General features: G+C 38.1%; 1 protein-coding gene across 1 annotated transcript; it reads left to right on the forward strand.

Annotated features, from left to right (window-relative positions):
• Positions 1-6,142: 6,142 nt before the first annotated feature.
• On the forward strand, positions 6,143-10,383 carry LOC149846534 (flavonol synthase 1-like). Its single transcript, XM_089998054.1, has 3 exons — positions 6,143-6,597; positions 8,934-9,261; positions 10,171-10,383. Exons 1-3 carry the CDS (start codon positions 6,143-6,145, stop codon positions 10,381-10,383), a joined length of 996 nt encoding a protein of 331 aa, XP_089854180.1.
• Positions 10,384-13,924: the final 3,541 nt, after the last annotated feature.

The raw sequence follows: 13,924 nt of genomic DNA on the forward strand, positions 1-13,924 counted from the left end.
GATTTATTGTTTCCCACCAAAAGTGCTTTGAAAATGTTTAGTCTCATATCTAAGAGAGAGAAGTTTTTCTGGTGGTTTAAATAGAGGGTTTGTTCTCTATTCTTTATTTTGGTAATCCTTGAGTCTTTAGGTGGCTTGCAGACGTTCTTGCGCATCGTGCAGCAACATACGCGTCGTTCACGCACACACGCGCATGCGTATGTGTGCAAGGGCACTTGAGGCACAATATGACATTTTGATGGTGCACTTCGCATGCTCGCAGCGGCGCGACGTGCATATGAGGTGCTAATGTCCATTTTGATTTTTCGGTTTTGAGTTGTCTGGCCGTTTGAAAGGCTTTTAATTGCATTTATATAGAGTTTATGGTGCATTGTGGCTGTTGGACGATTTTGAAGGCCTTTAATCAACAATCAAAGGTGGGTGACCGTTCACGGACCTTTTCATCCTAATTTCAAATCGTCAGATTTATGGCCATTAATCTCATTTATCGTAAAACATTTTGGCATTTCTAAAAGTCCATAAATCTCTTCATTTTTCATCTTTTGAAGCATTCGAATTTCTGACTCTCTAGTTTTCTCCTTTCTTTCTTTCTGATTTGGCTTGCAGAGTTCAAGTGTGGGAGAGGTCATTTGTTCTTGCGAAGCAGTGACTCTTTTGATGTTCAAGCCTAGTTGTATCCTGGGAACTCAGTCGTAAAAAACCGAATTTCGCATTTTCAAAATTCTCATAGTGGGGCGACTGAAGTTCTAAAGATAACGATCTTAAAAAAGTGCCTCTAGGCTTGAGATCTCTATTTCCTTAAATCCTTATTTGTCACCTGTTTGCAATAACAATTTTAGAACTTCAATATGGCTTCTGGTTCAACATCCAACTCTATCAATCTGCTTAGCTGTGACCTTGAAAAACTCGATTGATTTGATGGGTCAACCTTCAAGCAGTGGCAATCAAAGATCTTCTTGTTGTCCGAGCTGCATATCGACTATGTCCTCAAAAAGGTCTATCTCACAATTGTTGTTGGAGAAGTTGAGACAAAAGAACAGAAGAAAGAGCGAGAGAAGTGGCATACTAACAACTACCTATGCAAAGGGCATATCCTGAACACTTAAGCCGATTCTCTCTTTAACTTGTATTCACTATTGGAGTCGGCTAGAGAGTTGTGAAATGCTATCGAGATTAAGTACAATATAAAAGATGCTGGTAACAAAAGGTTTATCGTAGATCAGTATGTTAATTTTTCTATTGTTGATGATAAGCCTATACTTGATCAAATTCATGAGATGCGAATATTGGCCTATAAGATCAAAGGAAAATGTATGTATCTTGATGATGACTTTCAAGTTGTTGTCATCATTGAGAAAGTACCAAATTCCTGGAAAGAATATAGGAATCACCTAAAGCATAAAAATGAGAAAATCACTTTAGATGGTCTTCTTAAGGACATCCGAATTCAGGAGGAGACTCGTCTTCATGACAAAAAGAATTTGAGTCCTAAAGAGGGCTATTCTAAAGTGAATTTTGTTAGTAACAAGGGTGGCGAAATCATGAAAACCCAAAAAATCAAAAAGAGTTTCGTGAAAGAGAAAAAGTCAACTGATAAAAAGAAAATCAGTTACTATGTTTGTGGCAAGTTTGACCATTTTGCTAAAGAGTGCAGAGAAAAGAAGAGGATTGGTCCTAAGCCAAATGAGTCAGAGGAGAGGCTTGTTGCCGTAATATCTGAAACCTTCATGGTGGCAACAAATAAGGACTAATACTTGGATACTGGAAGCACTGTTCATGTGGCAAACGACAGGAACTTGTTCAAATCGTATGAAGTAGTGGGGGAGGGATGTAATCTCTTTATGAGAAACTCTTCCTCAACTAAAGTATTGGAAAAAGGCAGTGTGAAAATTAAGTTCACCTCCGGGAAAATCCTAACACTTGAGAATGTCCACTATACTCTAAAAGTTTGAAAAAATTTAATCTCTGCAGATCTACAGTCACGAAATGGTTTTAAGATTGTTATTGAGTATGGGATTGTAACTGTGACCAAAGAAAAAATCTTTGTAGGAAAAGGGTTTGCCACTGGTGGTATGTTCAAGATGAGCATAAATGAAGCTATTACTTCTGTTTATATGGCTGACTTCTATTTTCTTTGGCATTCACGATTAAGACATATAAATTCTTGTTGCATTCATAATATGAATAATTTTGGTCTTCTTCCTTGTCATGTTAGAACAAAACATAATCATAAGTGTGAGACATGCATTCAAACCAAGCTAACTAGACTCCCGTTTTCTAGTGTAGAAAGAATTATAAATTGCTTGAATTAGTGCATTCTGATATATGTACGATGGATAATGTTTTGAGTCGTTGCGGTAATAGGTACTTTATTACCTTTATAGATGACTACTCAAAATTCTATTATGTTTATTTGATGAAACATAAATCTGAAGTATTTTCAAAATTTCTCCTTTATTTTGCTGATGTACAAAATAAGTTTAAAACAAAGATTATACATTTAAGAGCAGATAGAGGAGGTGAATACTTAGGTGGAGAATTTGATAAATTTTGTGAAGATAATGGTATTATCCATCAAACATCTACTCCTAAAACTCCTAAACAAAATGGAGTAGCAGAAAGGAAAAACAAAACACTTGTAGAAATGATGAATGCTATGCTTCTTAATACAGGTTTGCATTCCAATTTATGAAGGGAGACTATACTTTCTGTTTGTTATATTCTTAACCTTGTTCCTTATTCTAAATCTAAAAAATCACCTTATGAATTGTGTGTTGGTAAGAAACTTAAGCTTAGTTATTTTTGTATTTGGGGTTGTTTAGCATATGTTAAAATTTTAGAAAATAAAAGAAAGTTGGTTGGACCTAAAGTATTTAAATATGCATTTGTTGGATATACTGAACATAGTAAAGGATATAGATTTCTGGACATTGTTGATGATGTTATTGTAGAATCTAGAGATGCATCTTTCATAGAACATAAAAATGCATTTGATTCTCTTCTTGATGGCAATCATATTATAGTAGATAAACATCCTGTTAATGACATGATTGAATATTCTAATGATTGTGTTGTTGAACAAGAAACTGAAGTTAGGCACAGTAAACGCATTAGAAAACCAACTAATTTTGGTTCTGACTATTATACCTTTCTAATTGAAAATGATCATGTGTCTTTTCGAAATGTGATGTCTTCTCAAGATGTTGTCTTTTATAGAGAAGCTATAAATGATGAAATTGAATCAATTATGTCTAATAATGTTTGAAAATTGGTCGATTTACCTGTTGGTTGCAAAACTATTGGCTGCAAATGAATTTTCAAAAAGAAATCAAAAGCTGATGGTACAATCGATAAATTTAAAGCTTATTTGGTTGCAAAATTATTTAAACAAAAAGAAGGGTATAGTGATGCAAGTTGGAATACTGGTTTTGAATATTTCAAGTCTACGAGTGGTTGGGTTTTAACCTTTGGTGGAGGAGCAGTTTCATAGGGGTCTAAGAAACAGACCTGTATAACTCATTCTACAATGGAATCTGAGTTTATTGCTTTAGCATCTGCTTTTAGAGAAGCTGAATGACTTAAGAATATGCTAGTGAATATTTCACTAGGTGAGATGCCTATACCTGTTATTTCAATGTTTTGTGATAGCCAATCAGCTATATATAAAGCAGATAATATGAAATACACTGGAAAGTCTAGACATATTAGTCTAAGACATAGTTTTATAAGATAAATGATTGATGATAATATTATATCATTAAAATATGTGAAGTCATGTTAAAATTTGGCAGACCCATTTACAAAAGGTCTTTCGAGAAATATCATCAATAAAATATCGAGGGGAATGAGAATTAAGCCAATTAAATCATCACCTAAGGATACCCAATCTAGAGCGTTGGAGATCCTACATGCCTAGGTTCAATGATAAACGAATTGGTGAATGACAGATATTGAACATATTTATGTGAACCCATTACTGATGTTTGCTCATGAGCTGTAACTAATGTGAGGGTTGAGCTAATAGCTCTTAATGAGTTTGTAGGCCTTAAGGCTAGGGTGTGCGTTACAGTACACATAGTACACATAGACAAACTCACATATGTGAGTGTAGAAGTGTGAGCCGCTTCTTATAAGATTTGACAATTCTCTAGAGTACTCATGAATCCAGGAAAACACAAGGCTCAAAATGTGCCAACATGAAATCCACACAATTAAACTTTTGGAAACCTATATATGATTGAAAACTCGTTAACAATATAAGGAGCTAAGTTCAAGGTAAGTCTACTTAACACTTTGGTTAATTTAGGTTTTCTTTCAATAAGTGGGGGTTCAAGTCATGCAGACACTCTCACTGAGACACTCTCACTAATGCATAAGTTTCTATGCAAGCCAAGTGCATTTTAAAACTAGTGGGGGATTGTTAGAAATTTTTTAAAATATAACTATAAAATCTTGGTGATTTATTGTTTCCCACCAAAAGTGCTTTGAAAATGTTTAGTCTCATATCTAAGAGAGAAGTTTTTTGGTGGTTTAAATAGAGGGTTTGTTCTCTATTCTTTACTTTGATAATCCTTGAGTCTTTAGGTGGCTTGCAGACGTCGTGCAGCAACCGATGTGCCATTCGCGTACACGCACGCGTGTGTGTGGGTGCAAGGGCACTTAAGGCGCAATATGGCATTTTGATGGCGCACTTCGCACACTCGAAGCGGCGCGAGGTGCAAATGTCTATTTTGACTTTTCAGTTTTGAGTTGTTTGGCCGTTTGAAAGGCTTTTAATTGCATTTATCTAGAGTTTATGGTGCATTGTGGCTGTTGGACGGTTTTGAAGGCCTTTAATCAACAGTCAAAGGTGGGTGATCGTTCAAGGACCTTTTCATCCTAATTTCAAGTCGTCAGATTTATGGCCATTAATCTCATTTATCGCAAAATGTTCTGGCCTTTCTAAAAGTCTATAAATCTCTTCGTTTTTCATCTTTTGAAGCATCCAAATTTTTGACTCTTCAGTTTTCTTCTTTCTTTCTTCCCAGTTTGGCTTGCAGAGTTCAAGTGTGGGAGCGGTCATCTGTTCTTGCGAAGCAGTGACTCTTTTGAGGTTCAAGTCTAGTTGTATCCTGAGAACTCAATCTTAACAAACCCCTTTTCGCATTTTCGAAATTTTCGGAGTGGGGTGATTGAAGTTCTAAAGATAACGATCTTAAGAACGTGCCTCTAGACTTGAAATCTCCATTTTCAGTAATAGATTTTACGTTATGACCCTTGTGAAAGAAAGGTAGTTGTGTTGAGAGAGAGAGTTTTTTATAGCATGGCACAACGTGTGAGAAGGTAAAAAAGAGAATGTACCAATATGTTTGAAGTTCTTTTCTCATACGCGTGGTTAGGTGATCTAGTGGTTAGGTGATCTAGCTAGCCTGAGTACTTTACAAAGTACACATGCACTATTTGTTGCATGTAAATGCCAACAGAGAAAATCACTTTCTGCTCACCCAATTATACCATCCAATTTGTATCTTTCCAAGAGAAAGGAAATGACAGTTGAGATTCAAAAAGCGCAGTAGGTCGAACCTCGTGACACGGGCGTGTTAGTTGGAGGTAGCTGAGAAGATCATTAATTATTCCTTTTCTAGATGATAAAAAATAAAATAAAACTTACTTACTGATAAATAAAATATACAAATATAAAAATGCCTTTTCTAGAAAACATGACCAAATTGACTTAAATGACAGTTGAGATTCAAAAAGCGCAGTAGGTCGAACCTCGTGACACGGGCGTGTTAGTTGGAGGTAGCTAAGAAGATCATTAATTATTCCTTTTCTAGATGATAAAAAATAAAATAAAACTTACTTACTGATAAATAAAATATACAAATATAAAAATGCCTTTTCTAGAAAACATGACCAAATTGACTTAAATGTCATTAATTGACTTAAATGTCATTAAGTGCGGAACAAACTTTTCTCTGCACGGATCAAACGAGCTGAATGTTTAGTTTGGATCTAACCGCTCTCCCCGCTCCCTGTTTCTCGGTTCAGCAATTGACTGGTAGACGAGTGACCCTGCACTTACTACTGCAGTCTGCACGTCTATATATATAAGCACCATAACCATGTTGGTCATGCAGGCCAAATTGAGCAACTAGGGGAAATGGGTGGGGATAGAGTGCAGTGCATTGCCTCCATGGGAATAGAGAAGCTGCCGGAGCAGTTCGTGAGGGAGGCACACGAGCGGCCGGAAAACAGCAAGGCCGTCGAAGGGAAGGAGATTCCGGTGATCTCTCTAACCCGGCCCTTCCATGAGGTGGTGGAGGGGATAAAAAAGGCGTGTGAGGAGTGGGGCATCTTCATGCTGGTAGACCATAACATCTGCCTTGAGATGATTCGACGCCTACAAGAGGTGGGGAAGCAATTCTTCGACCTTTCTACGGAGGAGAAGGAGAAGTATGCCAATGATGCAGCTGGTGGGAAGATGGAAGGGTATGGCACCAAGATGGTGAAGAACCACAGCATGAAGCTGGAATGGATAGACTACTACTTCCATATGCTGTCTCCACCTTCGAAAATTGACCATACCAAGTGGCCTCGAGATCCTCCTTCGTATAGGTAATACCTCTCCGCTTTCTTGGATAGGAGTGACCTTTGGAATATTATTACTGCATGCTTCTAATAATATGGTCGTGGTCGTGATCTGCCATTACGTGCAGCTATCTCTTCCATAGAAATAGAAATCCATTCTTACTGCATGCTTCTAATAATATGGTCGTGGTCGTGATCTGCCATTACGTGCAGCTATCTCTTCCATAGAAATAGAAATAAGGAAAGAAAAATCAAATCTGTTAGTATTAAAATCTCTGATTACTAGTACTAAAAAATCTAAGATTGCTAGTACTAGGAAATTGGTTACAAATCCAAAAGATGAAAAACTCTTGCTATGTGTAATATTCAGTGAGCAGAAAGGTGAAACAGATCCAGGGCTTGCTTAAGTGCCGGCCTATGCGACACAAGCCAAGCACATGGCAGCATTCTTAGTGGGGGCCTACAACAACAGAATGCAGGCCCCATTCAGAATGCCCCTCATGTGTTTGGCTTGTGTTACATAGGCAGGCACTTAAGCGAGCCTTGTATCATGCTCACAAGAAGGACCTCAAGGGTTTTACCATCTAGAGACCTGTCAATGTATAGTCAGTGAGAAGGTGGGGATTCCAACAGAAAAAAGTTATTTTTTTTCGTGGTATTTTCCTTTGATTAAGAAGATATCTAATGTTAGTTGGCTTCCGTTTCTATGGGACATGTTATACTTTGTATTATTTTTGCTACTTTTTAATTCTAAAATGTATTTTATTTATTAAAACTATGACAGATATTTTTTATTTATACTTTTCCCTTTTGTCAAAATTGGTGTATTACTTTTCATAAAAATCACATATTCGTGTCTCATGTCTGTATCGTATCCGTGTTTGAATTTATATCCATGTGGCATAAGCCTTAAGCTGTCTGCTCCTACCATGAGCTTGGGTTTGTTTTTAAACATCCAACTAATGAAATTGTAATATTGCTTGATCATGATGCTTATGCATTATAATTTAAGGTTGATGAGGAGTTGCAAGGGATTGTTGGCTCCCCTTGCTTGGCATAAAAGCTTTTTTTGTGTTTATGATAAGGGTTGGGTTGCTTACGTGCTAAACTCAGAGTCGGATCACTGACACCCAAGCCCTTACAAAGCCCACCAGTTAAAGGCACCTGCACACTCAGTGAGAGTTGAACCTTGGACGCAGGGGTTAGCACAGCTTCTCCCCAGGTGACCCAAGCGAGTGTTCTTAGCATAAAAAGCTTAGAACCACAATAGTTGCCAAATAAATGATATGTCATGTTCCCCGAACCACATTGCTTACCGAATAAATCCATGTCATGTTCTCCTTTCAACACAAAATTATAGATGAGTGGAATTATAGCTCTTTAATAAAAGCAAATGCATGTTCCAAAATTAGCCTTGGCCAGTAAGACTGCTCAGGATTCCAAAACATAGCCTTAATGCAAGACAAATATGGGCAGAGCCTCTCTCTCTCTCTTTATATATATAACCTTGGCCAGTAAGACTGCCCAGGATTCCAAAACATAGACTTACTGCAGGACAAATATGGGCAGAGCCTGCTCTCTCTCTCTCTCTCTCTCTCTCTCTCTCTCTCTCTCTATATATATATATATATATATATATATATATATATATATATATATATATATATGTGTGTGTGTGTTTTATCCATAATGCAAAGCACAATTTTTTTATGTTTTGAAATCACTACCATCCGTCACTTCCGTCACCCTTCATTATGCAAGCAGTGGGTGTCATCATGTCACGATAGTGGTGAATGAAATTCAAGCTATAGGTTCTTTGGAAGTGAAATTCAATGTGCAGCTGGTAAACCACAACAGAGCTTCTCATGGAAGCCTCAATTATAATCGCCCTCTATATACTACTAGGCGTCTCAACAGGTCGGGTTGGTTCAGGCTTAGGTGTAACTAAACCCAAACTTGATTTGAGATGATGGTATCAGGTCCGGACCAGGTCTAATCTGACCTACCATAAGAGACACCATACACAGATACTATAAGATTTACATAAAACAAACCCAGACCATACCCAGTAAAATAATATTTTTTTATCATTCCTACATAAAAAAAATTACGAAACTCGGGTCAGGCTCAAGTCTGCTATGAAATTTTACAAACTATACCCAGCTCCATATATTAATAGAACCCTTCGAGTTTGACCCAGATTCTAATCGAGCCTTCTTATTTATCACCAAACCCTGACCCTATAGGGTTTGGGTCTGGCATTGACACCTCTATATACTATCTTTAACGAGAAGCTCAAACTAAAGTAGTGTGTCCCGTGTCCCGTATCCCATGTCCATGTGATAGCGGTGTATATTGTGCAGGGAGGTGACTGAGGAGTATGGCAAGGAACTGAAGAGGGTGGTGGACGTAATTCTGGCAGCTCTTTCGAAAGGGATCGGATTGGAGGAAGGAGCGCTGAAGGAGGGAATGGGTGGCGAGGAGCTAGCGATGGAGATGAAGATCAACCTGTACCCAACATGCCCACAGCCGGAGTTGGCACTTGGTGTGGAGGCACACACTGACATGTGTGCAATCACCCTGCTTGTTGCGGACAGGAGGGGGGGCCTTCAAGTGTGGAAGGATGGCAACTGGGTGGCTGTGGACTACCTGCCAGGCTCCGTTGTCATTCACATTGGTGATCAGATTGAGGTTGGTATCTCCCTAGGGATGTCAATTGGGTCGGATTCAGGTCAGATTTAGCCATCACCAAGTTCGACCTAATTGGGTCTGACATAATCGGATTCTGATCCAGAGTCAGATGGGATCAGACCAAACCCAATCCAGATCTGACTAGCTTAACATCTGATATTTCCACTTAATGCGGATCAGATCTTAGTTGGATTTAGATTCAGATCCAATTATTAATTGGAGCCTAATTTGACTACCAGATCTGACTAATCAGATTCAGAGTCAGGTTGGATGTCGGATTTCTCAAAAAACGGACACGAGAACATGGATTTTTTTTAGTCATAAAAATAATTTTTGATATTTTAATACATTACATCTAGTGAAATACTAATGAGAGTGATTAAACATACCATTTAAAAATATTAAAGTAATTTCTATAGGTGTCCATGTCGGTGTGCTCGTGCCTAAGCATATTCAGTCGTGTCAGCAGGGACACGGCATCAAAATGGCGGGTCCTTCAGAATTTGCTCATGAAGTTGAGTCACATGTCACAAAATGGGATCAAAACAGATGGGTTGGAGACCTTAATCCATCCAACCCATAATGGTAGCTCATGGTCAGTCCCATTGTCGATTAGTGAGTATTACATCTTTATAGGCTAATCAATCAAATCCAACCGCTCACAACACATTAAAAGTTCACCACTCAGAAAGACACGTTTTCATGTTGTTTTGACACAATCTAACTTTGTAATCCCCAACAAACTAACCATGTTGAGCCTATCTACTGGGTCAGATTAACTAGACAAAGTCACCAATTATTTCTAACTAGATGGTATGGTACATTAGACAGCAGAAGATATATATATATATATATATATATATCTTCAGCAACTACTCTCTCTTTCTCTGATAGTTTTTGTAAACACAGGTGCTCAGCAACGGGAAGTACAAGAGCGTTGTGCACAGGAGTTTGGTGAGCAAGGAAGACGTCAGAATGTCATGGGCGGTGTTCTGTGCACCTCCTCTGGAAGCAATCATTGGCCCTCTCCCCCAACTCATCGATGACAAGAACCCACCACTCTTCACTCCCAAATCTTACAAGGAATTCCAGTACAGGAAGTTCAATAAGATCCCACAGTAGAGTATATATATATATATATATATATATATAGAGAGAGAGAGAGAGAGAGAGAGAGAGAGAGAGACCAACCCTAATGTGGTCCAATTTCTAGTCTTAGCATTGCTCTGTGTTATGTTTGGAATTTCTGGTATTGTTATGTATTAATAAGATATTAGGAATCATAATTATGGGCTTTCTGTTTTCTTTTGTCAATATAGTAGTTTTTCTTTTTATGGATAATCAAGCTGGGGTAGGTGTCAATATCATACGTTAGTGGGGTTTTCCTTTAGGGGCAGGTTATATCTGCAACCCCCCCCCCCCCCCCCCCCCGTAAATCGACCCTATAAATGTGTTGGGCACGTCCGATTTACGAGGAATACACACCTGATCATGTGTTTTTTGATGAAAAAAATATATTTGGAGCCTTGAAACTTACAAAGATTTTGGACCGTTGATTTTTGGAACCTTATAAAAGCCCACCCATATGTCAGAATTGAATACTTCAAGAGCCAATTCCGTACATAGATCACATCTATACGGTCAGAATTTATAAATAAAATAAAAGACTGAAAAACACTTTTAGTACACTCATTTAGCAACTAACGTCAGGTACCAATCTCTCTCTCTCTCTCTCTCTCTCTATATATATATATATAAAACGTTGAGAGGTAATATCTCATTATTTATAGATCAGCTTGAAACTATATTACAATAAGGAAATTCCTTCTTTGAAAAGGTTTCCATAGATTTATAAGGACTTTTTTGTTGGATTTATAATCGGAAGAAACCTTATAGCAGTTTATTTGGTTTGCAGTTTTTCTTATACTTGTTTGGGTCTGGATAATCTCCGACAATACAAGTAGGGATATAATATCCGTTGAGGATGCAGTGGCAATAAGGGTTAGAATGAGAGGTATAAGTAACTATCTTTTGAACTCTAAGAGATATTCAGGAGATAAGTTGATTTTTGGAGGGCATTATAGACATTCTCCAAAGCTCAACAGCCATCGGGGGAAAGGTGGTCCTTTAGCCCAAGACAAAACGCCCCCTTGGAATTATTTTTGTCTTTTGGCAGATGAGAGAAATCCTCCTTTGAATTCCAACGTCCTAGCGGTCCCTCTTTTGTATTTAAGCATTATTGTAAAGGTTCCAAATTGGTTATGTTATGACCATTGATTTCTTTCAATATTTTGCTATTCCTTTTGGGTTTTTGGGGAGAAGATTTGGCTCATTGGAAAGAAGATTTGGCTCTTTGGGCTCTTGTTTAAAACGATACACATTTTTTTCTCCATTTTTCTTAATCTCTCTTTCCCTTCCTCCAAATCACACGCCTCTCTCTCACGCCCTCATCCCCCCCCCTCTTCTCCCCGTTTCACATTCTTGGAGTCGTGGTTGAAGTTTCAACTATCATTTGACATCAGAGCATGAGCTCTTCCTGTGCGATTCGCTGATGATCTACCATAAAAGCACCATCAAATCCCATAATCCATGTGAAAAAGCATTGGTTGAGTATTGTGTGTGGTTCCCAATTACCCTTACTATAGAGATCGGCATGCCGGCCCGGCTGCAAGATCGACCCTAGATGAGAAGCACAACAACCATCCAGCCATTTTCACATATTGTTTGAGGTAAGATCCATGTCGAACTCTTGATCCACTTTGTTGTACAACCATTAACCCCTAAACACCAACTTGGTGTCTACCTGTGTGCATGCAGACAGATGGGTCATATTTGTTCATAGACCCCAGTCTTGAACCTAGACCCGAATTTTGATTACTGCCATCCAATGATCATACCTTTAAATAATATAAAATTTTAAAACATAATATCCCTACCTATCCCAAACCATTTGACTATGTAGAGACATCCCTGTTTTACCGCAACCTATTTGACTATGTCCCCACCGAACTAAACCAACATTTATAGTATAAGTATTTTAGACTCTTTAAAATTTTCTAAAACTTCAAAAAAAAAAAAATATTCGAAACTTACCTTAGACCTCTAACACCTAAATATCTTGAAACCTTATCTTAAACCTTGATCATACAAAAATTTGTATACAGATGTAACATGTCTTTGGGATAGACCAACCTGAACTTGAAATCATGGTGACCCACGGATCTCAAAAACTCAGAGAATTCCTTAGGACAGACACCCAACAACAAATAAATGAATTGAATGGTAAGATCAATGATCTGGGAGTGATGATGTATAGATTCATGAAAAACCAAAACTCTGAAAATTCTGAAGGATTCAACCAACGGGACCGAATAACCATGACACCCATTCGGGTAACTCGATAGGGCATAACCATATATCGCACCTCCATTTGAATTTTTTGGGTTTGATCATGGTAAAGATTCAACCAACAGGGTCTTCAAAGCTAAACAATATTTTTGAGTTATGGAGACCTGAAAATGAAGAAAGTTTAGATTGCCTACATACATTTGGAGGGGGATGAAGTCAGATGGTACAATTTGTTCAAAACGAACCTTGGGGTACCTAGTTGGGAGACATTTGCTTGAGCCCTAGTGCTTCATTTTGGGCCTTCCACATACATCAACCACAATGTATCATTGTCCAAAATTCATCAAACAGGCAACATAATAGAATACCAATCAGAATTTAAACACCTAACAAATTTGGTGAGATTTGTCACAGGAAGCATTGGTCGACACGTTTATAGCCGACCTTTGCTATGAGTTACAAATTGAGGTGTTGGCTAGTCATCCAACTAACATAATGGAGTGCTACCAGTGGCCATATTTGGTTGAGAAAAAAATGCACAAACAGACGAGCAAAATCATTCAGGTTAGATCAGTTCTAGTCTTCTTTTAATGCTTAAAAAATGTCAAATTTCATGTAAAAAAATTATCTAATAATGCAAGTGTCGATAGGTGAAAAAAGGGGCATTGCTATCATTGTAATAAAACATAGTGCACCCGGCCATAAATGTAAGATCATGCATATGTACTATGTAACATATAGTAAAAATAAAAGTAAGGAGGAGGAGGAAGAAGAGATGAAGGAGGGAAATGAGGATGAACTATAAGAGAAAATCATGGAAATATCATTCCATACCCTTGCTGGAGTGGAAGTGCCTTAAACCATGAGAGTTTAAGGTACTCTCAAAAGCACCACGATATTAATCCTCATAAACACGGGCAACACACACAACTTCATATGCGCCAAACAATCAAGAGAACGTATTGGCCAACCACTTTACATGCACCTTTTGAGGTTGTAGTTGGCAATGGAAACAAGTTATGTTGCCAAGCTAAGTGCCTAATCTTGGCTTTGAAGATCCAATGCGCTACCTTCCACATGGACGCGTTCATCTTGCCCATGAAAAGGGCAAACTTGGTCCTAGGAATGCAATGGTTGTACGTAGACCTTGAGGACCATTGTGTGGGACTTTAGAACCAAAAAGATGATGTTCCAACATGAGAATTGGCGAGTTAAGATAGCCGCCTAGAGCACCTCCCCGATAATAGTTGGCTCCAAGCCTATACTTAAAAGGATGTGCCGAGGAGGGTTATTATTCCTGCTTCACACCCTAGAA

Source organism: Nuphar pumila, chromosome 2 (genome assembly GCF_984573655.1).
Source record: "Nuphar pumila chromosome 2, dmNupPumi1.hap1.1, whole genome shotgun sequence".
Taxonomy (NCBI): Eukaryota; Viridiplantae; Streptophyta; class Magnoliopsida; order Nymphaeales; family Nymphaeaceae; genus Nuphar; species Nuphar pumila.

What these genes read in the sequence shown, in the direction of transcription:
- LOC149846534 (XM_089998054.1), top strand. Translation starts at nt 6,143, where the DNA reads ATGGGTGGGGATAGAGTGCAGTGCATTGCCTCCATGGGAATAGAGAAG. An exon ending in CGAGATCCTCCTTCGTATAG is followed by an intron (nt 6,598 to 8,933) that starts GTAATACCTCTC and finishes TATATTGTGCAG; the next exon opens with GGAGGTGACTGAGGAGTATG. An exon ending in ACATTGGTGATCAGATTGAG is followed by an intron (nt 9,262 to 10,170) that starts GTTGGTATCTCC and finishes TTGTAAACACAG; the next exon opens with GTGCTCAGCAACGGGAAGTA.